Raw genomic sequence first — 26,919 nt, 5'->3', positions numbered from 1 at the left:
CCCTTGTGGTGTAGTTTTACATTTGCTTCTCCAGGGCCCCAGGCATTGGCCATTTTTATGGGAACTCTTGGCTTGAGATTCCTACACCATGTGGTGCTGTAAATTTGGACCCCACAAGCATTCAGTACTGGCTGAGGAATCCATTAACTGTTTTTCTACCCAGAACCACCCCCAGGCAGATGGCAAGCTTCCGTATAGCTTCTCTGTTGTCAGTTGGTGACATTTTTACCATTCCCATTTTTTTTATTTTTTTACTAAGCTACCCTTTGTGTACCCCAGCTTTGTGCAGGATCTTGGTGTACAGCTACCCATCTCCAGCAATGGGAGCCACGTCTCTTGCTGGAGGGGCTTGATGCAGGTAGAATTAATATTTTTGCATTATGGCATCTGGGCATATTTGATTTTTAGGTACTTGTGATGTTTTAGATAATTTATCCCAGTAAGAGCTCAGCTTTATGATTTTAACTTAAAATGCTTAACTGCTTGTGATTTTATGTGGAAGATTTATTAGTTAAGTTTATACACCAAATGAGAACATTTAAGAGAACCCCAAATCTTCCACATCTATATACTCAGTTTCATAGATAATTAAGGTTATTTAAGATTTTGGAAAGTTTTTGTTTGTTAAGTCAGACAACAGTAGTACCTAAAGTTGAAAGCAAATATACTAATTTACAAAAACAGTTTAACAAGTTAAAGGGAATTCAGTTATACTATTAAAGCACCCTTAAATCTTTCAATGGCTGGAATTTTTAAACAGAAAAACGGGATTTAAAGCTAACCTTCAAGGATTTAGGAAGAACTAGATTTTTAAATTTATACTTTAATAGAATAAATATTAATTTTATAAAACAAAATTCTGAATAGTTTTTTTTTATGCTTCAATATAATCCTTTGTGTACCAGTAACTCACATTTAGCAGGTCATATACCCATGAGTTCTCATGAGTTAGAAACACTTTCAGCATCATTAAATTGATAGATCTACACTTTCGTTCCATTTTCCCCTGTAGAAACAGAGACTTTTTACATAAACCAACACATCATAACATAGTTGATTTAGCTTTGTTGTTACAATGGCTGAAATAATTCTTATAACCATTCTGTTGAGAAGTCTCAACTTATAGAGCTATGAATAAGAAAGCCACTTCTCTCCCTCCATGCCACCTTCTTCCATCAAGTCCCTCTAGACTGGATGGCAGGGATCCTGGTGACGCACACTTGATTTCCCAAATTTTCACATAATTTCAGAACTCAGGACTCACAGTTTTAAAGTTCTGTTTTCATTGGATTCAACATCTTTCTTGTTTTCTCTCTGGTCTGGGCTCCAGTGGACTGGAACTGGGGTAGGGGTGGGGGGAGCAGGTGCACACCTCCCTCCTTCCCTTCCCCCAACACTGGTGACTTTGCTGCTTGTTCTCATGAGGGGGACACTTGGGGTGTGGAGGAGAGACTTTGGGTCTCTCACCTGCATACCTCCCTTGCATGCTGAACTGCCCCTGCTTTACTCCTTTCTCATCTCTCCGGCTCCCCCACTGGTGTCCACTTTCCTTCAGTCCTCTTGTCCAGAGAGAGCCGTCTTGCTGAAGGAGGGAAAGCTTCAGACTACACAAGGTCAGATGCCCTTGGCAGTGTCCCTTTGTCCCTTGGGAAGCTCATCAACTTGCCATGCCTGTTAGGGAGGGCACAGCATCTCTCTGCTGCCTGGCGTTCAATGTCACAGCAGCGGCAGGGGGCACTTGGCTGCAAGAGGGAATCAGCAACAGTCAGACGAGGGGCAATTTCCAGTCCTGAATGTTGCCAAGGAAAAGACGTGTAGGTGTACCTCCAGACTTATAAGGGAGTCTGTTGTCCCGTCCTTGACCTTTGGCAGGAGGATGGAGAGGGGAAGCTTCCTTTTACTACCATTACTGTTTTCCTCCAGCAGTGTGTGAGTGAGCACGAGTGTGCGTGTGTATGTGTGTGGTGGAGGTGGCTGTGGGGTAGAGATGGAGGAAGAGTCAAATTTCCTAAAGCATAATGCTGTCTGCCAGGAAGCCCTGAAAAGAGGGGCAGGCTCCAAAACTGGCAGTTCTCTGAACTCAGAATCAGGGTTCTTTTTTTCTCAGCTGTGCACCCTTATTCACCAATTTTGGCACTAGACTCCCACACCATCTTCTTATCCTTAATTGACACATTACATGCAATTACTCTGGATATCTTAACAATGGAGTCAACTTGATTGTACAGTAAGCCACCAGATGTACAGTGAGAGGGCAATTATACACCCTGGAACCTTAAGTGACCTTGGATGACTCTGACAATGCTGTGAAGATACCACTTGAACCAAAAGGAATTTACATCAGAAGATGTGCTATAAGAAGCAGTGAGAAGGATGCAGCAGAGACCACCCAACTGAGCAGCCAAACAGGAAGAATGAGAGAAACACTGATGGGGAAGAGGAGAGGTGTGAGGACTGTTTATTAATACCAAGGAGGCTCCAAATCACAAGACTGCCAATGCATGTCACAAAGAAATGCATGTCACTATCATAACAACACACAAAACATACTGGTTGGCTTAACAACTCATCCCCATCTTGACAGGATGCTGAAGTATGATTGTGACCCATGAGAATTCACCGGGGAAAGTCTAGCCAAGTCCAAACCCTGCTCCACAACACATTGTCTGCTCTCTGACCATCGTTCAACATCCCTCTGACTTTCATTCTGGCCTCTTCCTTAAAACCATTTCCTAATGTTTGTGCTACCAGTGGTATTTTCTTAACACAGAATTTGTAGATAAAGAAAAACTATTAAAATGTTGTTAGTTGATACTTTTTTATAGGAATAAAAGATTTCACAATTTTCCCCCAAGCCAGCACAAAAATAGGGAGTAGAAAGCATGAAGATGTCCTTACACTTAAGCCATTTGCACACAAGTAACTCAGGGCAGCTCAGTGCCGTTGCCCTGGCACACACTCCCGGCGGTTTCCCATCACTTGGACTTCTTGTTGCCTTTCTGGGGCTGCTCAGTGGTCTTCCTCGCCTCCTCCTCTGGGATGAACACACTGATAGTGAAGTCGCTTATCTCTGAGCCATACTTGTTCTTCACAACCAGCCCATATTTGCCGGAGTCGGAGGTGCTCACCCCAGTGATGCTGAAGTAGGCAGTCTTGCCAGCCTCAAACTTGACGCTGCAGTGGTCGTCTGTGACCAGAGGCTTCTCGTTCTTCAGCCAGGAGACCTCTGGAGTCGGGTCACCCCACACCATGCAGGTGAGATTAAGCGCCTGCAAAACAGGTTTTATTAGCAGGAATGAAATGTATTAGGTGACAATAATCCAATTTCAAGAATCTGGTGGTCTGGCAGGACCCGAAGGAAGATAAATATAAAACCCATGGAATGACGGGTGGAGTTATGTGCTGTGTGCACCTGTGTGGATTACACTTTGACTTCAGTCCTGAATAGGCTTCTGTAGGGCCTTGGCCTTCTGGCTTTGGGAGCACTTATCATCAGAACGACACGAAGGGGTTTGTTTCCAGTTCCCATCTGTGCTCTTGCTTTCATAAACGCATAGATATGCCTTTTGTCCTCATGTGGTATTTGGACCCTGTCTCAGTAGAGAAATCTCATTGTCATAATTACCACCTGCTCACTTTGCATTTTGTCTGCCTCACAGCGCCCGGCAGCAGAATCATAACAGCTGTTTCAGATAATGGGACTGATTTTCAGCTTCCACCTTCCTCATTTTATTTCTCCCCCCAACGCCACCCAGTCTGTTGCAGTTGTAAAGGTGCTCTACCAAAATGTATTCCTATTTCCTGGTATCTTATTATCCTACCATCTGTGCGGAAACCCTCTTATTTTTAAGAGATCAATGTTTAGGCCTATAGTTTTACTTTACCACAGTTTTTTGTTGAAAATTTAAGAGTAGGGGCACCTGGGTGGCTCAGTCAGTTAAGCATCCGACTTCGGCTCAGGTCATGATCTCACAGTTTGTGAGTTCAGGCCCCACATCAGGGTCTGTGCTGACAGCTCAGAGCCTGGAGCCTGCTTCAGATTCTGTATCTCCCTCTCTCTCTGCCTCGCCCCTGCTCATACACTGTCTCTGTCTCTCAAAAATAAAATAAACATTAAAAATAAATTTAAAAAAGAAAGTTTAAGAGTAAGTGTAGATTCATAAACAGTTGTAAAATTAATAGAGAGATCTCACGTGTCCTAACCGAGTTTCTCCCAATAATAACATTTTACACAATGATAGTGTAATAACACAACCAGTACATTGACAGTGATGCAATCCATTGTTCTTATTCAGATTTCGCCAGGTTGGCTTGTTCTCGTTGGTGTTTGCCTGTGTGTGATTCTATTCAACTCTGTCACTTGTCTAGGTCCATGTATCTAGCCCCTCAGTCAAGACAGAGAACATTTCCATCACCACAAGGATTTCTCCTGTTGCCCTTTATACCCACATCCACTCCCCTGCCTCCAACCTCCCAATCTCATTTCCACCTGCTGGCAACCACCAATCTGTTTTCCATTTCTAAAATGGAATTTTCCAAAGCATAATATAAATAGTGTCGTATAGTATGTAACCATTTGAGACTGTCTTTTCTACCTGGCACAATTCGTTGCAGATTCATCCACGTTATTGCAGATATCAGTAGTTTGTCCCATTTGGTGGGTCAATAGTGTGCCATGATATGAGTGTGTGTGTGTGTGTGTGTGTGTGTGGCTATAAAGGTCATCTGGGCTGTTTCCAGTTTGGGGCTATTATGACTAAAGCAGCTACTGAACATCTGTATACAAGTTTTTATGTGAGCTTAATTTTATGATATTTCTTTATGATAATTTCTTTATGATAAATGCTGAGGAGTGCAACTACTAGGTCCAATGGTAAATGCATGTTTCACTTTTGAGAGATTGTCTGTTTTCCTGAGTGGTTGTACAGTCTTGGTTTATATTTCCACCAGCACTGTATGAGTGATTTTGTTTCTCTGCATCCTTAGCAGTGTTTGTTGTTGTCACTGTTTTTATTTTAGCGGTTCTGATAAGTGTGTTATGATATTGCTTTGTGGTTTTAATTTGCATTTCTCTGATGGCCAAAACAATGTTGAATTTACTTCACATTTTAACTTCCGTTCTTGCATTTTTTTTTCTTACTGAAATCCAGAAATTATAAGAAAAAGAACTAGGGCTCACAATATACAGGGAAAAGGATATTCTTCTCTAAAGGGTCTTAGATGATCACTTATTATCTCTTCTATAAGAATATTGTTTAAAAGCAGGAGATCAATAAACTGGTTTCCTTTCCATGGTTAATTAACATTTCTTACTGAATTATTCTAAAAACACATTTCAGCAAGAAAAATAGTCAAGCTATTGTCATTAAACTTATCTAAGTGGACCAGGCACATGATTTTGGAAATTGATTACTTAGGGTTTTTTTTTTTTTTTTTTTAAATAGGCTCCATGCCCAACATGGGACTTAAACTCATGACCCTGAGATCAAGAGTTTTATCTCTACCGACTGAGCCAGCCAGACACTCCTTGGGGGTTAAAACTTCTAACAAAACCAAACCAAACCCTCAAATACCTTAGGTGTCATGGAAAACTATTATCCATACTTTAGATTTATTTCCATTATAGATCACAAAGCACTTTCATATACACTCTCTCTCTTAGTTCTCACTACAACCCAGTGAGCTAAATATTTTGAACCCCATTAGATAAGGAACATGAAAAATTGCAACCCTGCAGTGGTTGAGCTTAAAGTCAGCTGTGGTCATATATTCTACCCGTAAAGAAATTGAACTGGATGAAAACTGCCTTTCACTAAAGCCTTTCCACATGCCTTGTTTTATCCCTAGTCTACCTACCAAATGTCTTCATTGTGCTTCTGAGTGGGAGAAGGTTTTGTTCCACTGCAGGTACCCCTTCCCTGTGGCTGGCTTATTAAATTTATCTTTTTTTAAATGTTTATTTTATTTTTGAGACAGAAGAGACAGAGCATGAATGGGGGAGGAACAAAGAGAGGGAGACACAGAATCCAAAGGAGGCTCCAGGCTCTGCACTGTCAGTACAGAGCCCAACACGGGGCTCAAACCCACGAACCATGAGATCATGACCTGAGCTGAAATCAGAAACTTTACTGACCCCGCCACTCAGGCACTCCTTAAATTTGTCTTGTGAAACATAGGAATGAAGAGAATGACTCCAGTTTAGAAATTATGTTCATTGCCTTTCAGAGAGATGATTACAGAGCCAGGAAATATCAGTTTAAAGTTAAATGGAAAGAAATCAGCTTTCAACAGAAATAGAGCCAATAGAAATGTGCAGAACAGCATGTTTCCTTTCAGAGGTGAAGTATTTAACAGGACAGCCCATTTTCCACTAGGTATTAGAGGTCACATCTTTCTTCACTTATGTTTGTCTTATAGTTGTGATTGAACATTTTTTGCTTCTCATGACATGAAAGGGCACCTCTAGAAAGAGACTCTGTGGTCTCCATGTGCCCAAATAAGCAGAACTTGTATCCTGATCCTCGGCCTACAAAACATTAAGATGACTGGAAAACAGACTGTGTTTTGTACTTTGAATTGGGCTATTCTGAAATGAGGCCTAAGCAGCCATGGTAGGGGCAGCTGTGGTAGCGGCTTTCTTAGCACAAAGTCTGGGCCACTGGAACCCATTGCTAGTGTGGAAGACGTGAGGACAGGAGTGCTCCCTGCTTACCTTGCCTTCCTGGATGGTGACCACATCTGGGAGACCACCCAGCACTCGGGCACGATCTGCAAGCAGAGGCATTTCTGGTTAATCACTGAAATGACAAGCACCGGTGATTGGTGATCACATGCACAAAACCACCCCAGGGAGCTAACTTCCCTATTTAGTTTTCTTCTCCTTACAATTGTTTTATACCGGTTTTTAATATGCAAGATAAGAAAATGATGCAGTGATTTAGGATGTTATCCTTCCTCATACAGATATTTTGTGTGCGTGGGCGCCTCTATCTGTACCTAAATTATCAGCTTGAGATGACTTTGTGGCATCAAGACCTGCTCTATAATTTTCACAGCTATTTTCAGCCCTGGCCCTTCTGCAGCTCAGTAGGGCTCAGCTCAAGGAGGCAGAGCAGATCTCTATAGACAGCCTCCAAGTCTGCTTAACCTCCTTTATGGGCTTCCCTATGATTTAAAAAAAAAAAAAAAAGGTTGCATAATTGGAGGCTATATGCCATGAGATCTGGAGGCTTGTGCAGATTGTGGGCTTTCTTTACGGACTTTTCTAGAGAGCTTTTCTTTCTTGTCTCCTAGTAGTTCTTGGTAAGTAGGGCTACTATCTATGGCCACGAGTACAAGGGCCCCCAGCTGAGGGGACAAGGTGTGGGAAGGGTGCTGAAATCCAGAGCTGACCTCTTGCCCACCCCCCACCGTCCCCACTAAGCCCTGTGCTTTGGATGTGACTGGCTCAGCCCCAGGGAAGGACAGCTTTCTATAATCTGCTCAAAGGGACGCTGTTTGGCACTAAAGCAGTGGCCAGCCAGCACCCTCTCAATTTTAGGTCTACTTTAATTAATGTGTGATCTAGATCCCTAAGTTAGAAGACTAAAGCTTTGAATGAGTCTTGAATCTTGACTGCTTTCTCCTGCTGATTCCATTGCACCTTCTTGCAACACTTGTAAGTTAGGTTCATCATCTGGCTCCCGCACCACCCTATGTGGTATCAGGCAAGGCACCTGTGTGGACCCCAGTCTCCTAATCTGTGGAATGGGGGAAGGGTTGCGTTACACCTGTGGACATGAAGTTACCCAGCTCTGCTCCACAGTGTCTGTGGGATTCCTCTGGGGGCCCTCTGAGGAGGGGCACTGAGTCAGGGAGCTCGGACCCCAACCCCAATTCAATGAAGCTAACAGCTTTTACCCATTTGGGTTAAGATATTTTCCACACAGATGGTGTTTGAATGAAGCCTCCCACAACTTACAAAAGCTAGAAGAGCACTAAAGTCTCTTCCAGCTCCCAACTGCTTTGATACAGAAATTTCAGAAAGAGTTCATGAACTGGAGGGGGGGTGGTGTCCACCACAGTTTGAGAATGGGGAGTAGCCATCAACTGTGGACACTGGATTTGCCTGTGCTTATGTACCAGAGCAGGAGGGGCAAGCTGGGCACCAACAAGAAGTGCTCCCCTCTGGCGCTGCACTGCGCCAGTGGGCCCCAGTGCCAGTACTGGTGTCCGCATCTGCAGCAGCCCTACAAACCCAGCAGGAGAGCAGGGAGGGCAAAAGAGCAGGAAGGAGGCCAGAAGCAGTGCAAGGTCATCCTGCATGACCTGGAGCCACTGAGAGGCTGGCAGATGACTTCATTTCTCATTCCCCTACTGGTTCCCTTCCGTTCCAGCTCAGGACTGACTCTACAATTTTAACCCTCAACAGTTTTCAAATTGTTGCTTCACACACTCAGAGAGAACCTGCATGATTATGATAATTAGTCCGCAATCTCTGGAATCCTAAAAGATTGGGAGTTGTAGAAATCTCCATGTGTGAGGCAAGCAGTTGACTGAAGTTAGTAGTGAGCACATTTCTGGGCACACAGACAGTTGGCAGTTTGGCATTTGTTCACCCAGACTGTGAAGTACTCAAGAAGGCCTTATTTGGCATCTTTTATCCTACAAAGACTCTTAGAAAATACAGGAGAATTTTTTAGGGGACCAGTGTTAGTGATTTACCTGATGCCAAATGTACAGTTTCTTTTTTATTAAACAATTTTTTTTTAAGTTTATTTATTTATTTTGAAAGAGAGAGCATGAGCATGGGAGAGGCAGAGAGAGAAGGAAAGAGAGAATCCCAAGCAGGCTCCACGCCATCAGCACATAGCTTGACACGGCCTTGATCTCACAGACAGTGAGATCATGACCTGACCCAAAATCAAGAGTCAGGCACTAAACCGACTGAGCCACCCAGGTGTCCCACAAAGTTTCTTATTTCTTCTTTTCTTTAATATAAATTTTATATAAATTTTTCTGACACATTGTGCCTGCTGCAAGTGATTAACAACCTGTGTAATTTGTGCCCAGAGATTTCTCAGGACACCTGGGTGGTTAGCTCAAGTCAAGAGCTGACAGTTTTAAAATATAACCTGAGACCTTCTTTTCACAGACATTCTTACTCAAGAGACTAAATGAAAACACATGTAGAAGATTAAAAAGAAGAAAGAAACCATTTTCATTCTTCTCCATCTGCAGTCACAATAAACAAATGAAAGTTATGTTTTGAAACCATGCCAGGAATAAATGGGAAGGGGCTTTTACTTACTTTTCTCGGCAATGGCAGCTTGTCTGTGGTTGAGAGACGGGAACAAACATGAAAACAAAGAAGAATTTTGTTTTAGTGTTACTTCAAAGTAGCGAAACCTGGACTGCATTTCATTGCCTTGGAGACATTATGCTGCTCAACAAAGCAGTGGGAAGTGCTGCTTTGAGGTATTTGCCAAAATGAAAGACCCTCTCTAGCCCTCAGATGGGGGAGCAGCACACCATGTTCCAGAGAAATCAGTGCATGCATATGGCAAGGGACTTACTTTAATCTCTGGAATTCAGCAAAGGCTTCATCATATGCTTTAAGAGAAAAAAAAAAGAGAAGTTAGAATGTTCTCACCCAGAACTGATGACACAACAGGAGTGGGTTAAAACTCACAGCCTGAGGTCAGTGTGATCAGTCCAGACATGACTAAGCTGACTTTGAATAAGACTATGCCTCCTTTACTCTACAACTTGATGGACTCACAGGGGAAGCAAATACTCTCTAGGTAGAAAAGATGAAGTAGTGGATTTTAGAAGCTCCCAATTCAGTGGAGAGACGGTCCTTTCAAACAGAAAGGCAAAGATTCGCTCTGCCAAAGATAAAATAGTAATAAAGGTGGCTAAGCATCCTGAACATCAAAAAGGCTTTTCCGTTATTAAATCATCCCACATGTACGTCACAGCTTCCTAGCTGGACAATTAAATGTTTCCATGTTGCACAGTCTGGCCCGTCTTATCTGTGTGAAAGGGCACGGGAACTATTACACTCACAGTGCTTGCCAGTGTGGGCCCAAAGCAAAGCTTCTGCGCTGGCCAGGAGCCGAGATAAAAGACAGTGAGATGAGGAAATGAGAGCTACTCTGTTCTAAAATCTCTTCTCCCCACCCTGAGCCTGCAGAGCAAGCCACTTGGAATGCTCCAGGTGAAAAGGCAGCTTTACTTTGAAATCTCTCTCATCTCTTCTTTAAGCTCCTCTGTGGTCTGGGAACCATAATATTTTATGTCTAGAAAGTATTTACATAATACTAGTCCATCCCCCCAGCTTTTATGGATGGAAGAATAGCACAAAGTCAGGGCTCAAGTCTGGGGAGGTAGGCCAGCTAGGCTAGGCCTGGCTAGGCGTTCAGTACTCTTCCTTTTGCCCACACTACACTGAGAGATGGGCATCCCTGAACCAATCTGCTTTGGTAGGCTAGAGACTAAAAGAAAAAGTTTTTTAGGTTTTAAATTTATCCACTCCCTTCCTGTTTCCCATTTTCTGTTGTGTTTCAAAATGTCAGAGGATTGTACCAGAGATCCCCTGTCACTGCAGTGTGTGACTCAGGCACAGCGGGGGCTGGGGGGCAGCCACTCCCATTTGAATCTTTCCAGTCCAAATGGGTGGGTGGTGGGGAGTAAGGGTAAGGGGAGTCAGCACAAAATAACTCAAGGCAGGACTGAAAAGGCTGTGTTTTGAATTGTGAATCTACTCTCTAAGGATTCAAAACACTAAGAGTTCTGGGATATTTAGATCGCACTTTTAGTACATGAAGAAGTGGAAGAAAAAGTCCACAGTCTCCTTGAGAAATGTCAGGTAGAAGCTAGACAGGAGCAGTGGAAGGAACCGCCCAAGGCAGAATCCCAAGTCCTTGAAGGAAGAGCTGGAGGCAAGGATGGTGATAAGTAAGCTACACACTAAAAGCCTGAGGGCAGGACATCCTGACCCTGTGGCTTCCAAGACACTGGGGCTGACAGATGAAGAGCTGCAGGTGCATGCCAAAAACACACTTTCTTCTTCCACCTCTTTTAGTCATTTGACTTGTGGTTGATAGTTGTATGTTACTTTTCATCTGTGTTTGTCCACATCTCTTATTACTTCCTGCTCCTGTTTCCTTTTCTCTCCAGATGCCCCCATCTCTCAGCAGATGACCAAGAAATCTGAGGCCATAAGGACCCAACTTTTCCAACTTTCTTCTCTTCTCCTTAATATTGATCTTTGCTGATTCACATTTACCCTCCTCTGGTTTCTGAAGAAAAGGGATCCCTGCTCTTTCCAAAGTCAACGCCTTTGCCTCAGCCCTAGATCTCAAGCCTTCCATTCTTTAGAATACTGATACATTGGTTATTCCTCGCCACTCCCATCTTCAATCCTTCCCAGCTCAACTGATTTCTTAAACTCTATTAAATATGCTCAAATGTCAATCACCATAACAAGATTCTTTTTCAGTGATCATTCTTGTTTAAGTGATTGTAAATCAACTTGCCCTTCTTTGTAAGCATCTTGAAAAGGTAATCCTTCCTTTCCATGCTTATTGTCTCCACTTTACACTTTTCATTGATACTCCAAGACCCACTGAATTCTTTCTTCTACCACCATGCTAAATTTAAACTACTTGACTGAAATCTCCAATCATCTTTCAATAGTCAAATGTAATGGCCTCTTGTCACCCTTCATTCTTTTTTAAAAGCCCTCCTTCCTCAGGAGTTTCTAATCTGTAAAATATCCATTTACCTTGTCCAGAAAGATCCACTGTCTTCTGGTGTCCAGTTTTGCCATCAAAGAGCTCCATTACATATTTCCCTCTGTCATTTGGAGTGGGTTCATTGATTTGCAGCCAGATCTGCTCCCCGGTGACCCCACTCTTAAGTCTGTCTGTGTACTTAATAGCAGTCCCACTGTTCATATCAAAGAAAACACTGTTATTGTTTGCTTTCATCCAGAGCTCATTTTTACTCTGTCTCTTTCTTGAAGATCTCACTATAGAGTTTTACAGGCTTTCAAACAACATGGGATCCACATATGTTCTGCTTCAGAAAAATTACCAGCCCTGCATCACAGAACTTGGATTCTAAGGCCGAGGGTGGGGGTGAGGGTAGGGGTCTGACAATCTGTACATTTAGCTCCCAACAGCAGTCTCGGGCCCTAGCAGATTGCAACACCAATATTTCTCAGTGGCATTAATGATCTTTGCTTTTGCTTGGGTTTATTTATAGGACTAAGGGACTCTTTAAAGCAAAAAGGCCAAACTCCATATTATATTACCGCATATTTCTTGCAGATGGTCTATGGCTATAAGTCAGATTTTACAAACTAATTAAAAACAGACTTCAGGAGGTTCATCTGTGGCTGAAATCTATTGACATATATGTGGTTACAAAGCTATTTAAAACATATGGAAATATGTACTTGGTAGTAAGGCCAAGAGTAAATGAAAAGCAGAGTCTCTGCCAAAATGAATGAGGCACTTTCTCTGTCCCTGAACATGAGTTTCTCTAAATTCTATAGTAAGTTCATGAGCAGATACTACACTGCATTCTTTCCAAGAGAATGAAAGCAAATAGAACCCTTTGCTTTGTGATCTGATGGGCTAGAAATGTTACTGTTATAAATGAGGAAAGAGAGAGGTAGGGGTAGATGTACTCTGAATGATGCTAAAAGAAACTTCATGAAGAGCTTGTAAACACAAGAGGAAATAAGAAAATAAAGGCACAAAACTACTTAATGATAGCAACAATTATGCATAGAGAAATGACTGGAAGTACACTGAAAAGTTTACTCAATGGCTAGGAAAACTACAGATGTCATATTATAAACTCTTTCTAATATGTGATTTGATATTCTGTATATTTTCTAAAACAAGCAATGTGTTATGTTTGTAGTGTAATAAACAAAATGAACTTTAAAAACAGAAAAACAAAAGTCAACACTAAAATAGTTTCAGCTTTCAAATAAACATTCACAACATTTTTCTTACACACTACATTCTTTAAAAGCTATTAAAAGTTAAACTGCCATAAAATATACAGTAACGGAGCCCATCTGCACCCCCAGACTCGAGTCTGAGCAATACATATGTCCTAGACAGTTAGAAAGATAGATACTCCTCTGTTTTGCTATAATAAATCTGTTTGAATTCTCTAATCTCTGACCAACATGCATAATAATACCTTACAATCGTAAAGCCCTTCGCGGTTTATAAAGTGCCATAAATTTCATGCTTTCATTGGGTCCATCAGTATTATGAGATAGAACAGGTATTACTGTTGCTATTTCATATGAGAGAAATCTGACATTTCAGAAAATTAAATGACTTGCCTATGAATCAAAGGAAGATAGGAGCAAAGTCAAGACTAAAGCCCATTTCAAGTTTTCTTCCTGTTATGCCACATATTTACATAAAGCCAGTAAAGACAATGAGTCTTTGATTTCTGAATCTTTCATAGATTTTATGTACATGGGTACATAAAACTTCAGCTGACCACACTGAATAGTATCAGAGGTTTATGTCTTGCTAGTCTAACAGCAGTTTACTCAAAACTGAATGTTCTTATATTTTTTTTGAACAAGTAATTCTTTTAAAGATGATATAAATCCTTTTGATTGATGACTTAGTTAATTTATCTTCTCGTATTCTTCAGACTGATATATTAGAATGTCCTAGCTGTCACAGAGGAATTTCCTAGAATTTGATCTATTTTAACTTATTTACTTTCCCAAAATGTGTTCTGAAAGAAACAGAACAAAGGAATGAAACCCCAGGCATTCAGATTGTAATTTTACTTCTCTTCCCACCCCCATCCCCCCTTTGTTTTTTTAAGAACCCAGGAAATGAATAAGAATACAAATAAAAACTGTGTTCTATATCATAGTACAGTCATTTTAAAGAAAACACAAATGACTGTTTTGTGGGACCCAGTTCTGGTTAAATGTTCAATCTAGACTTTTAAGGCAACTCAAACACAGAATAGGGTCAGGATGAGGGGGCTCTGGAGCCAGGCTGCCTTGGGCTCAGTTCTCCTTCTACCACTTAGCCGCGTGACCTCAGGCAAGCCACCTCCAGAGCCTGAGCTTCCTCATCACCAATCCTCACTAAGTGAGAATTACTTGCTTCCTAGAGTTATGAATTTGAACTGAATTCATCCATGGAAAGGGCTTGGAGCAGTGACCAGCGTGTTACAAACACCCACTGTAGGGAAGATAAACACTGTTGTGTGTCCCTTCCCAGGGATGCTACAGTGACCTACAGCCCAGTGGGGCTCCTAAGGAGGTCTACAACCAAAGAGTGGACTGAAGGTGGCTGTACCCCATCAGATGTCTAAGCCGGGCTGCTGTTCTCTTTTAGCTCAGGAAATTTCAAGGACTGGCAGAGGTTAAGGTCACGGCCAGAGTATAATGGGGGATCTGGTTTGACTTAGAAACCTTCTCCAACTCTTAGAATCCCAGAGGTGAACTTGAGTTCACCTATAACTCCACAGAGGAGACTGGGATTAGAACAGATCTGCAGGCTCAGTCTAAATCAAACAAACATTCTGAAAGTTATCGCAAATCCCCAAAGCCTTCCAGGGGTGGATGAGAAACAAGCTAATGCCCAGCTATGCTGACTGCTATTAATGCTAACAGCAAACTCAGGTACTCCACTGGATTAGGTTTCTTTGGTGAATGGCTATTCATTCAAAAAACAGGAAATTTGGTGCCTCTTGATGCGTGCTGCTTCAGTTTTGCTCTAGACCATAGCAGGGGCTAGCTGTGTGTAGAGAGGGAAGAACCAAAATCTGGCTTTGGATGTCCTGCAAAGCAGAGGTAGCCCAAGGTCAACCGTTTGGAGGTGGAGGTTGCATTATAGAGATGTGTACGGATTATGATAGTTCGCAAATCACAAAAATAGGTGGTCTAGCCATTACTGGCCTCTCCACATATGTGTTGAGGGAAAGTGCTAACCTCGCCCTAAGGGAATGGTGGGGTGCTTCTGTTCTACAGGCATCAACATCAGACCTGAGAAGTAAGAAGCCTCCCTACTGAGGGACAGAAGGTTGCTGTTGCCTTCCTCCTGTCCCCAGGCCACCCCCTCCACGCCCTGCACCCACACCCACATACACACACACAGGGGAGAAAAAGGTTCTACATGGTAGTTAAGTTCCCATTTACTTACTTGTGGGACCAGTTAACTTTCAGATCATCCAGGTAGTAAGTAACAAGAGAGTACAGCCGGATACCCTCAGCTGTGCTCTGGATTTTCAGGTCTGTAGCAGACAAAGCTGAAAGAGGAAAACAGCATATTTCATAAAGCTGTAAGCCTAACCAGGAGCATAATGAAGCATTGTCATGCGGAGGCAATTTTAACTTACCTATTCTCTTACATACTTCAGTCATTAGCTCTTTAAAGGCTGTGGATAGAGATTCACAGACAAAGCTTTAGCATAAAAATGCTCACCAAGGTCAAATCTCAATCTGTTAGTAGCATGTGCTCTCAACATTATCCTGCCTGGTGAAGGGTGTTGGCCACAAGGTGAATTTGCTGACCAACTAAGAATAAGTACTCTTTGAGGGAATGATACCTCAATTTGTATCAACTTTGAAAAGATCCCTGCTCTTACTTTGATATGTTCCCCCTCTCATTCTTAATAACCGTACATTCTAGAGAAAGCCACAGTGAGATTTCCAGGAAGGTTCTTGGCTTTAGGATTCTCTTCTTCTTAAGTCCCAAGAACTCTTAGTTTTATTTAAGAGGGAGTTTTCTCATCTGTTCCATCAACTCATAATGAATTAACCTTCTATGCTCCCTGATATTTCTCCACCTGATAATGCTTTTTGCCAAGAAGCACATTTAGTCTTGCCTCCACCAGAAGGAAGGTGAAATCAAAGTCAAACTCACACTGTTTGTTAGTAGTATTTCTAAAGATCTTGTCCAAGAACACGCTTGGAAGTTCGGTGGTCACATGTAGATCTTTGTTATCATGGTATACTTGTTCTTAGAAGTCTCTCAGAAATGGAAATTGCTTTCTTGCTCTGCTAATAACTGAGAAGCTTCACAGTTCATACATAAATCTTTCTTGCCACCTTTTAAGAGTGGACTTTTTGGCAACAAGCTTTTCATAGATTTTTTAAAGTGTACATTTTTTAAGAAAGTAAACCCAACGTGGGGCTTGAACTTACAACCCTGAGACTAAGAGACATGCTCCTCTGACTGAGCCAGCCAGGTGCCCCTCAGAGTAGGTTTTGATCCTGGAACATTTTTTATAGGGTTGAAACAAAAATGATGATTTATATTGAAAACAGACCCTAGTGGACTATGGACTATAAATTCTCTGAAGATCAAAAGTATACTTTTGATTTCCAAGAAGACTAAAAGTGAAGTATTTTTGAATAAAATAGTAGTTCACTCTGCTGGAGTTTCAATTAAAACAAAACCTGTGGACAAAAACAGCAGGACTTCAGTTGTCACTCAGCCTCACTCACCAGTGTGGTAACCAGTAAACAGAACACACAAAATGGACCGCAGCAGTTAGTGGACTGACCTTCATCTACAAGCTTCAATCTGCTCTTATCTTTTCCTCTGTCGTCTTTCAGGATAACTTCATAAATCCCAGCATCTTTCTTAGAAAACTAAGGGGGGAATGGATACACAGCATTGTAGCTTATAGCAGCCTCAGAGTACATGTTTGCATTCTTAAGGTCCTCTGGTTTATAGAACTGCCATCAAATCAAACATTAAACAAGCAATTGGCCATGTGAGTGATGAGGAGTTCACAAATGAACCTGTCCATCATCATTTGACCAGCTTGCAGTCCTGATTTTTCACCCTCTAAGGCTATGAGGTCCTTATTCTTTACTTTGCCTTTGTATTAAACACTAATGATCACATATATTTGAAAGATATGTCTTTTTAGACAAAAAGGAGGTAAAAGCCTATACTTACATGAATACTACGTCTGATGTCTCTGTATGTTCAGGGAACAAGTTATCATGAGGCTTAAGAGCAAACCAAGAAGAATTCACTTAATTGCCTTGCCCCCCCCACATCTATGAAAAGAAGTAGCTCAGAGAGGCCAGAGTTATGGTGTCTAGCCAATATTGGTTGGATATCTGACAAATCCATGCATTATCACAAAGTGAGAGAAGTTTTTGTGTTTCTATGGTTTGTTTTTTTGGGGGGCGATGTCAGGGCAGGGATCTTTGGAGCAGCTCAAAGTAAGGTACTACAAATGCCTGGAGTCAAGGAACACAGAATCTGATCTCTTTGTTATAAGAATGCAGGGTACAGAACTAATACATTACATGTCACATTTATAGTCACCTACCTCTGTTATAAGCAGCGTACATATGCCATCCTTAAAGTCATGCTTTTCATCCACTGATATCTCCCTTTCATCTTTGTACCACACAATATGAGTCTCCTTCTTAATATTTGCCACCTGGACAAAAACCATAATTATACTTCTTAAAATAAGGGAATGCTACTCTGACAAAACTAAATAGTTCTTAATGTGGTATCAGACAGAAGAAATGCATGAAATTAGAAGACATAGATTTATTTTTTTCAAAAAATTTAACGTTTATATTTGAGAGAGAGAGAGAGAGAGAGAGAATGAACAGGGGAGGGGCAGAGAGAGAGGGACACATAGAATCTGAATCAAGCTCCAGACTCTGAGCTGTCAACACAGAGCCTGACCCGCAGCTTGAGCCAATGAGACATGAGACAAAGTCAAACACTTAACTGAGTGAGCCACCCAGGCACCCCAGAAGACTTACATTTCTAAAGGGATCAATCGAAAGGAATTTTAATTGATAAAGAGTTTAGAATAAAACAGATACAAACGAAGAAACCTAAATCAGTAGTACCAATTTCTAGCAGTAAAAATTGACTTTAAGATCATCTGGTGGACAGAAAAGAATTGATATATATGTGTTAACATGCAGACTTAAATAAAATGAATAATAAATATCTGAAAACCATAGGAAGACACATCCTATCACATTAAAATATAGCCTGTGTTACAAAAACAAATGACTGTATCAAAAGAACAGAATGAGTAAACCCCAATGTATATCTAAATGTTTTTAAAAAGATGAATGAAGTTTTTGCAAACAAGTGTGGAAGGGAAGTATGTTTGTGAAAACATTTTTATTTTTATTTTTTTTAATGTTTTTTTAATTTATTTCTAGGAGAGAGAGAGAGAGAGACAGCATGAGCAGGGGAGGGTCAGAGAGAGGGGGAGACACAGAATTGGAAACAGGCTCCAGGCCCTGAGCTGTCAGCACAGAGCCTGACACGGGGCTCGAACCCACGAACTGCGAGATCATGACTTAAGTGAAAGTCGGATGCTTAACCGACTAAGCCACCCAGGCGCCCCAGTGTGAAAACATTTTTAAATTAAAATGCTTTCAGTTTTGTTGAGCTATACTTGACATACAGTGTATAAGTTTAAGGTATATAACATATTGATTTGATATACATATATATTATAAATTGATTACCACAGTAAGTTTAGTTAACAATCATCAAGTATGTTTTAATAAATTAATTGCATAGCAATTTTGAGGAAACTCATTTAAATCCTATATCCATACATCATAACATCAAAAATTTCAAACTTGTACAGTTAAAGGATCTTGATCTTTATCCACAATGTTTCAATTTTCTACAAAGAAGAATATATTCTTGTATTTGTTGTGTAATTACTCTTGTATCAAAAGTAAAGACTTCATACAAATCAAGAAAACAATCCTTAAGACCCCACTGAATAGCTGAAGAAATGTACACACAATTTCCCAAAGAGTAAATATAACTAAAAAACAAACAGATGAAGAGAACGTTTAATGTGATTAAAAACAAGGATATGCAAGTTTTAAAATGTTAAAGACTTTCAGTTAATAAATTAACATAACAACCAACCCTGGTAACTCTAGGTGAAACCAATACACACAAATAGTTCTTTATGATCCTGTGAACTGGTCTCTGAATTACAGAAAGTAACTGTGTTACTAAGCGACATCGCCTCTGATAAAAGGCATCTGGCCTGGGAGGGACTAGAAATGGACTCTTGTATTCAGGCATGCCCTTCCTGGGACCCCTGTAGCTTTGTGAAGGGAGTTGTTACAAGAAGTATAGGCTCCTTAGGGCATGAAGTATTTTTAAAGGCATTGCACTTCCTGCACTGACCAAAGTGGGTCTTACCTCCTTGCACCTGAGCTGTCATCAGAGGGTGGTGGAGTGGGTTCCTGCAGGAGAGGAGCACCAGCTCTGCCTCGCAGGCAAGCTGGGGTTCTTGTTCTATAGTCTTTTGAGTAGACTAGTTCCAAATGGGGTCCATGATAGTCTCATGAGTCTGAATGTTTAGCTACACATACTCCATTAACTATAATAAATATATAAATTGCTAAATGTGCCTAAACTGCTCTAATAACGAAACAAGGAGCTATGGGAAGACAGAAGAAGGTTCATTCTACCTGGACAGACAAGGAAAAGGCCTTACAGAAAAGATGACTAAGCTGGGACTAGAGAAAGGATTTTGTCGGAGAAGCTGAAAGAAGAAGGTCACTCCAGGCACTAGGACAGCATAAGTACACAAGGTATGAATATCTAGAATCTATTTCTAGGTCCCCCATGGTTGTTCAGAATCTGGGCAAGGGGCTGATTCTCCTGAGAAAGCCATCAGAACAGGACACCGGAGCTCATGTCCCATAAGGCTAGTACAACAGGCAGTACAGAAAGAGGCAGGACAGATATGTGGGCCCCGGGGAAAGGGTGGTTTACGGGGTGGGCAGTTGTAGAGGAGAAAGTGAGCCAGGGGGCTGTATGGCAGTGGACGGCCAGGAGGAGAGAGGATTTTGGCTGCTGCCTGAGACATTGTTTTTTAGGTAGCTTTGCCACTTTTATTGAGGCTAAAGCCCAGAGTTTCATTTTCAGACACACTTCTGGTAGGCTGTTGTTTCTGTAACTTTCATCAGACCCAGAAGAGACTGGGGCGCTTGGGTTCTGGCTTTGCTAACGCCAAATGCCAGACCCATGCTTCTACTTGGGGTCACGGTCTGCTGTCATGACCTCCACACTCCAACCCTGTCTAGTAGTTCCCTATCCAAAACATTTTGATGACTCACTTGGCTGAACACACCATGTGCTAAGGTACAAAATGACTTAGGATGTGATACGGTCTTTCTTCCCCCTAAATCTTTCCTAACGAGACAGTTGGTTGTGAGCTGCACACTCTTTACCAAACCTCTCCCCTCCTGGCAGCACGCTGGTTTCAGAGGCAGCCTCCGAGCTAGCCAATACTCAAAGGTATTGTCGCACCAGTCACAGAATATAGACAGGAAACTGCTAAATGTCCAGGGAAAGACAGCATATCTAGAATAATCGTGAAATAGATCTACTGGTTAGAACGCACACTTGGCCTGAAACACAATGTGAGATTCTTCTGAGATTAATAATTTTTAAAGAGTGGGGAGGGGGTAAGGAAGAATGAATAGGCAGAGCACAGAGGCTTTTGAGGGCAGTGAAAAATCTCTGTAAGACACTATAATGATGATGACATGTTATTCTGTATTTGTGCAAACCCAGAGCATATATATAATGCCAAGAGTAAACCCTAATGTCAACTATGGGCTTCGGGCTATTATGATATGTTAGTGTCGGATCATCAGTTTTAACAAATGTGCAACTCTGGTGGGGGACGTAATGTAGGTGGAGGCTGTACAGTTGTGAGGATGGGGTGGGATATAGGGAAATCTCTATACCTGCCCTACAATTTTGCTGTGAACCTAAATTTGCTCTGAAAAACATAAAGTCCTGGGGTGTCTGTTTGGCCCAGTCGGCTAAGCATCTGACTTCTGCTCAGGTCAGGATCTCACGGCTTGTGAGTTGGAGCCCTGTGTCAGGCTCTATGCTGACAGCTCAGAGCCTGGAGCCTGGTTTGGATTCTGTTACTCCCTCTCTCTCTGCACTGTGCCTCGCCCCTCCCCAAACTGCCATTCACATTGTTTCTTTTTTTTCTCTCTCTCTCATAAATAAAACAAACATTAAAAAAAAAATTTTAAAAAGGGGTGCCTGGGTGGCACAGTTGACTTCAGCTTAGGTCATGATCTCGTGGTTCATGAGTTCCAGCCCTCCGTCAGGCTCTGTGCCGACACCTTAGAGCCTGGAGTCTGTTTTGGATTCTGTGTCTCCCTTTCTCTACCCTGCCACCCCCCCTCCCCCGACTGGTGCTCTCTCTCTTTCTCTCTCTCTCTCTTTCTCTCTCTCTCTCTCTCTCTCTCTCTCTCTCTCTCTCTCTCACACACACACACACACACACACACACACATAAATGTTAAAAAAAAAACCAAAAGATGTAAAGTCTTAATTAAAAAAAAAAAGAAGAAGAGCCAGTCCTTATTAACCAGGGTGTAATGAACAGGAGCAATCATCTTGTCTTTCCATATTTTTATGTTGTTTTACCTTATTTCATGTTTCATTTTATTTTATGTTTCTTACCAACCAATCACTACCAATCATTCAATAGTAAGAATGTGTCACTTAGCATTTTGTTTCAAATGGAGATGAAAAATTGGTCTTCCTTTTCTCACATTCTATTTTATCTTTATTTCCTTTCTATCAAATATTAAAAACTTATCTACTTCTTACCTTGCATTTCAATAGTACATTACATTCACCAGTCACTTCCCAGCTCAAATACTCAGCAAAATGAGGACCTATAAAATTTTAATTACATTAGTAATCATTCTATTAACCACAAACACAAAATCAAAGCTCATTCTTAAATTCTAAAGTGATACATGCATGAAGTGATATTTTAAAATTCAAGATTAGTTTTCAAATATTTAAATGGATACATATTTAATAAAAATATTTTCAATTATTTTTTATTTACCAGGGCATTATTAACAAAAGCAAAATAATGCATTTTAATTTGTTAGGGAAATAATCTTGGAATATTTTGTTCAGGAAATTGAAGTTTTTCTCTTTACTCACTGCCCATTTTTACCTTGTTTCCTGATCCATTCTTGCCGTTGGAATTCAGCTTCTTTCTGGAGCTTTTTATAAACTAAACATTGAAAAAACAAGGAAGTATGAAATTGAGTTGAGTGGTATAAATGTATATGCCAGTCACTGTGCTAAGTGATTTATATTCAATATTGTAACGCTCATACATCATGACCCTCTGTTTAAGTCTTCATGATGAAGAAGTAGACTTAGAAAGGTTAAGGAAATTGTTTAAGGTGGTTACACTAGGATATAGTGAAGTAGTATTGGAAGCTGCAAATGTAGATTTGGCCAGCCTTTCCAAATGCCACATTTGTTAAATGCCACATTTTAAAACTTGGTTGTTTCTACAGTAGCTTATGACAGCTGACATATAATCTAGTTATAAAGTATGACTAATTGATTCAGCATGCACTACTTTTGCATATTTTTCTTCTGAATTTAAATCATTTAAAGTGAGTTCACAATATAAGGTAGTATCATCTTTTCTGAGATACATATACAGACTTAGTTACAATTCAGTCTCCTTCGCTGGAGAATTTTAGTAATAAATACTTCTTTATATAGGAGATGGTTGAATTTCAGTCTTCCCTGTGGGCTAAGGATAAATCTGGTATCCTTTTAAGTTAACTTTCATTTCTACAAAATGAAATACTATGGAAAGGATTAACTGAAAATTGGATTCCGATTTTGAAATACAAGAGGCAATTCCTACTGACTTCCATGTGACTACTTTTGTGCCATGGGTATTCTACATTCAAGGGAGCAGCAGAGTCTTTCAGTTGATGTTCTACAGAATTCTTACCATCTCCGATGAGAACAAGGGTAGAATGGCCAGTTGCTTTTCCATCTTGAAGCTGGAAAGTGTATGTTCCCTCATCCTCATCCTGTAGCTTTTCCATGAACATTTCAATTATACCAGTGTTTCGGTCAACATGCATCTTATATTTCTTCGATGTGAAAAGAAAAACAGAATCAGGGAGCTAGATATGAGGACTGTGCCTGATGGAATAAACCTAAACTCCAAAGAATCATAATTTTAACAAAATTTCTTCTTCATATATATTTTTTTTTTTGCTGAGCAAGCTTTCAAAATCTTATACCCAGGAAAAGGAAAACATTACATGGAATAGATGACCTTGACCAGAACTGATTGCTAAAATTTCTGAAATTTAATTTTTTAAGTACAAATAAAGTTTTATTATCCTAAGTCACAAATTTTGTCAAAAACATATTTTTAGATTGCCATTTTACCTTCCAGATTACACTAGCTTCAATTAGCAGAATAATGCAAAAAATAGGCAACATGAGGGATGTGCTTTGTCTCATTCATGGCGATATCCCTAGCATCTTGTACATGCATGGTATATAGCAGGCAATTAATAAAAAGCTGAATTAATATGTGAATAAAAATGCTTCCAAAGGATTTGAAGTCCATTTGTTCCTAATAAACTGAAACTGCCCTTCTAGACTGCTTATTTTATCATACTGCTTAGGCAACTTTTTTTCAATATAAAGATAAATCTTAGCTCTGGCACACAAGTACAAGTTCTATAATGGATTGGAATTAATAAAGTTATCCTATAAATTGTCACAGAATAAAGGCTCAGGTCTGGGATCAATTCTGTGCTGCAATTCATGCCGCAGAGCTTTCCCTGAAGGAAGCCAGTCTCCAACTGAGACCACATTCTTGCTTAGCTGTCATCTACCTTAGCTTCTTTTCCTAATCCCCATTCCTGAGAATACACCCCCATAAATCAATTGAAAGAGAAACTTAATTCAGACTGTCCTTCTAAGGAACTTAGCCTAAGACAGTAATTTCCACCCAATGAAACATGTATGTGGGCAAAAACATGAAAGTGTGTGTGAACTCAGGAAGGGGAGTGTATCTATGTGCATGTGTGCATGAGTGGTCAGAAGGTAATGCCAACACTGCTTTTCCTTCCCACCAGTAGTCAGGTGATGAGCACAGCAGTCGAAGAGACTATTTTGAAAACAGGGAGAAAATGGGCCACAGAGGACTCTGTGTGTGACCTACTCAGGTTCTTCACACAGTGGTTAACTGAGTAGAAAATAAATATATTACATATTATTCTGCTATTTATGTTATTCATTCTCTCCCTCAATAATGAATCCTGAATTGTTTTAAAAACATAACTTGATGAAAGGAGAACAGGTTGTGAATAATGGCCACAAGTCACACCTCTCTCCCATCTGTTGAGTGTCTCATTCATACTCATGATAGCACAGATAAACCCAAGTTCTTCAGTACCACTGGGTGCTGGCCTGATCCTGGCTCTACTGATATCCTAGGGAGGACAAATAAAGTACAGATGTTGTAACTCTGTCTATGGAAACTATGTGTTGAAAACAAAGCAAAGAGTAGATACATACAACTACCTAGGTAAATAAGACATCAATAGACATGGACACACAGAAGGGCAGAATATATGCCAATATGTGTATTACAAAACTGTAAGAATCTGTGCTTTGTTCCTTCTGAGTCTTTAAAGTTTTTCTTACAATGAAAACGTATTGCATTTTTAACCAGAAGAGCAATGACAGATATTTTTACTATAAGTTTTTCTGAGACATCAGAACAATACAAGCCATTTCTTCCCTGGGAAGAACCAAGTTCCTGCTGGGGTTTCTGATGGGAGTATGTGAGCTCAGGGAAGGGTCTGTGCTCCTCTGCCTTCTCAGCCCCATTTGCATGGGTAACAATACTTCTTGATTTGCCTGAACAGTTTTGGTTCAATTTTTGTCCTGGAAAAATTGTGACTTGAACCCTCTTTCATTCTCAAAAGTGTCCCAGTTTGGATAATATGATATAGTTGATCTATATTTTCCTCTCCCTTTTTTTTTTTTTTTTTTTTACATATGAAATGACTTAAACTCCTCCACTCCATGCTCAGTGGTTTTCATGACAACTTACCCGCATCTTAATAGGGCTTCCTCAGCACATTCTACAGTGATATGTTTAGAATCTAAAAAGTGGAAGACATACCGGCCCTTCAAAAATCTCCTTGTCGTTAAATATGTAGGTGACCTTGGTGTTGGGAGATAGCTTCTCAGCCTGCATCCAAAACCGAACCTGGCCTTTCTCCAAAATTTCAACTGCCAACTCTGACTTAACTGGAACAGCTATGTACAATAAAAATAAAAATAGTAATTTTATTGGTAACCAATTGTGTTGATACAGATTTTCTTCAGTGAAAAAACATTCAACAGAACTGACAAGATAGCACCTTGCTTCTTGAAAAGCCTAGAGGCAGTAAGAACATTGTTGGGAAAGAACAATATTCAGGGATGGAAGACCTGGGTTCTTCTAATCCTGATGCCACTTTGGGCAGATCATTCCCCTTCTCCGAGTCATAGATGTCTCAACTGTAAAAATGAGGAAGATGAACTTACCTCCAGCGTTCCTTCAGCTGACCTGTGTGACTCTCTACTGTGGCTTTGGTTAGGTTTGTTTAGGGACAATAACAAAATATGGTGAAATTGCCTTGGGCTGGCTTCAGGAGAGCTGTAGCCTAGTCCAATGTCAGCAACTAATGAACTGTGTGATATTAGGCAGATTACTTCACATATCTGGACCTCAGTTGACTCGTTTATAAATGAAGGGGATTGAACTGAATGTCCTAACTGGTTAAGATAGTTTCTAGCTCCAACATTCTATAATCTCAATTGCTTCAAAATATTGGGAAAGGAGTTAAATTTTATTTTTTTCAACAACTTAACTCACTATGGACATTCTTTCAAATGTTTTTAAAGATGAATTTTAAAACAGAATTAATTTTGATTATATATGTTAGATGAACCAGATTATCATTTAAACTCTATTCATCCCACTGGCATACCAGTTCATTTAACTTCTTAGATCAGGCAAATTTTTTCAGAGGCAAATACTTAAGTCACTGTTGAGAGGGTATATTAAAATATGGCATGGCTTGCCTCACAAAGTGAAGGATTCATATGGTATCTCTGATTAGTACCCGTATTGCTTAAGCCATTTGAGTCTGAATGAAATTTCAGTCTTTGGCTAAGATCTCTCAAAGACAGTTTTCTAGATTTCTTGTAACTTAAAGTGTTCTTTATAAAGGCTCCTGCAACCAATGGTTTTGTATCAGAGGTGGCTCCAGGGCAAACTTTGTGGAAAAGCATTCTTTCTCAAAGTTTAGTAGACCTTCAATTCCTTTACAAGAAATCATCACCCTTTGCTTTCTCTAAACTGTTCTTAAGCTAATCTGAAAATTTCAACATATGCTACATCTTAAATTTTAAGCTTCCCAAACCTGTATGAAATGTACATTAATATTTCTCTGTACTTAATCCTAAAACTATCCTTTCCAAGCTTTAAGGGATGCCTTTAATTTGCACTGTTCCATAGTCATTGTAAAACTCAGTTATAGATTTGTTCCAATGCAGACCTTAAAGGAGGCTCAGGTGTCATCTGCTAGGTGTATCCATAATGGACAGATGATGGACTCTGGTGTCACACCATGACATTGGATAGTTATCTCTTCTAGAAACCTTGTGCTCCTCATTTGCTAACATGGATAGGATCTGCCTCATAAGACCACCAAGAAGAATGAATATCATGTCAGACGACACGAAGACATTGTGAATAATGACGAGTGCTCAAGAAAGGTTACTTCTTTCTCCCCTAATTTACTGAAAAAAGTGAGCCCCAGGAAAGGTTAGTAACATATCTGGGTAGCAGAGCTGAGACCAGGGCTATGTCCTCTATTCTATGCTCCCTTTGGTCCTGGCTGTCCACTCTGAAGAACACTAGTGGTTTTCCAGTGTGAGCATGTCTGAGTAAAGCACCATGGACAGACTCTAGTTTTGTGAGAGCAGAGGCTAAGCTTTCTCCCCACAGGACACTGCTGCTTGCTTCAAG

The 26,919-nt window shown here is 40.5% G+C and overlaps 1 protein-coding gene across 1 annotated transcript in view; it reads right to left on the bottom strand.

Moving 5' to 3' along the window:
- Positions 1-2,378: 2,378 nt before the first annotated feature.
- The window catches only part of MYOM1 (myomesin 1), a 168,414-nt gene continuing 143,873 nt past the window's right edge, over positions 2,379-26,919 (bottom strand). Inside the window, exons 28-40 of the mRNA XM_039243209.1 lie at positions 25,024-25,160; positions 22,822-22,966; positions 22,018-22,077; positions 21,657-21,724; positions 17,335-17,448; positions 16,552-16,639; positions 15,382-15,420; positions 15,186-15,291; positions 11,768-11,931; positions 9,555-9,591; positions 9,290-9,312; positions 6,713-6,768; positions 2,379-3,269 (exon numbers count right to left, since the gene is read on the bottom strand). Coding sequence (XP_039099140.1) covers positions 2,976-3,269; positions 6,713-6,768; positions 9,290-9,312; positions 9,555-9,591; positions 11,768-11,931; positions 15,186-15,291; positions 15,382-15,420; positions 16,552-16,639; positions 17,335-17,448; positions 21,657-21,724; positions 22,018-22,077; positions 22,822-22,966; positions 25,024-25,160 — 1,331 coding nt within the window. The 3' untranslated portion in view covers positions 2,379-2,975. The remainder of the gene's footprint in view (positions 3,270-6,712; positions 6,769-9,289; positions 9,313-9,554; positions 9,592-11,767; positions 11,932-15,185; positions 15,292-15,381; positions 15,421-16,551; positions 16,640-17,334; positions 17,449-21,656; positions 21,725-22,017; positions 22,078-22,821; positions 22,967-25,023; positions 25,161-26,919) is intronic.

The sequence above is a fragment of the Hyaena hyaena genome, unplaced genomic scaffold (genome assembly GCF_003009895.1).
Source record: "Hyaena hyaena isolate Hyena2069 unplaced genomic scaffold, ASM300989v1 scaffold_222, whole genome shotgun sequence".
Taxonomy (NCBI): Eukaryota; Metazoa; Chordata; class Mammalia; order Carnivora; family Hyaenidae; genus Hyaena; species Hyaena hyaena.
The sequence above is the reverse complement of the archived record's forward strand: the minus strand, read 5'-3'. Positions and strand labels throughout refer to the sequence as shown.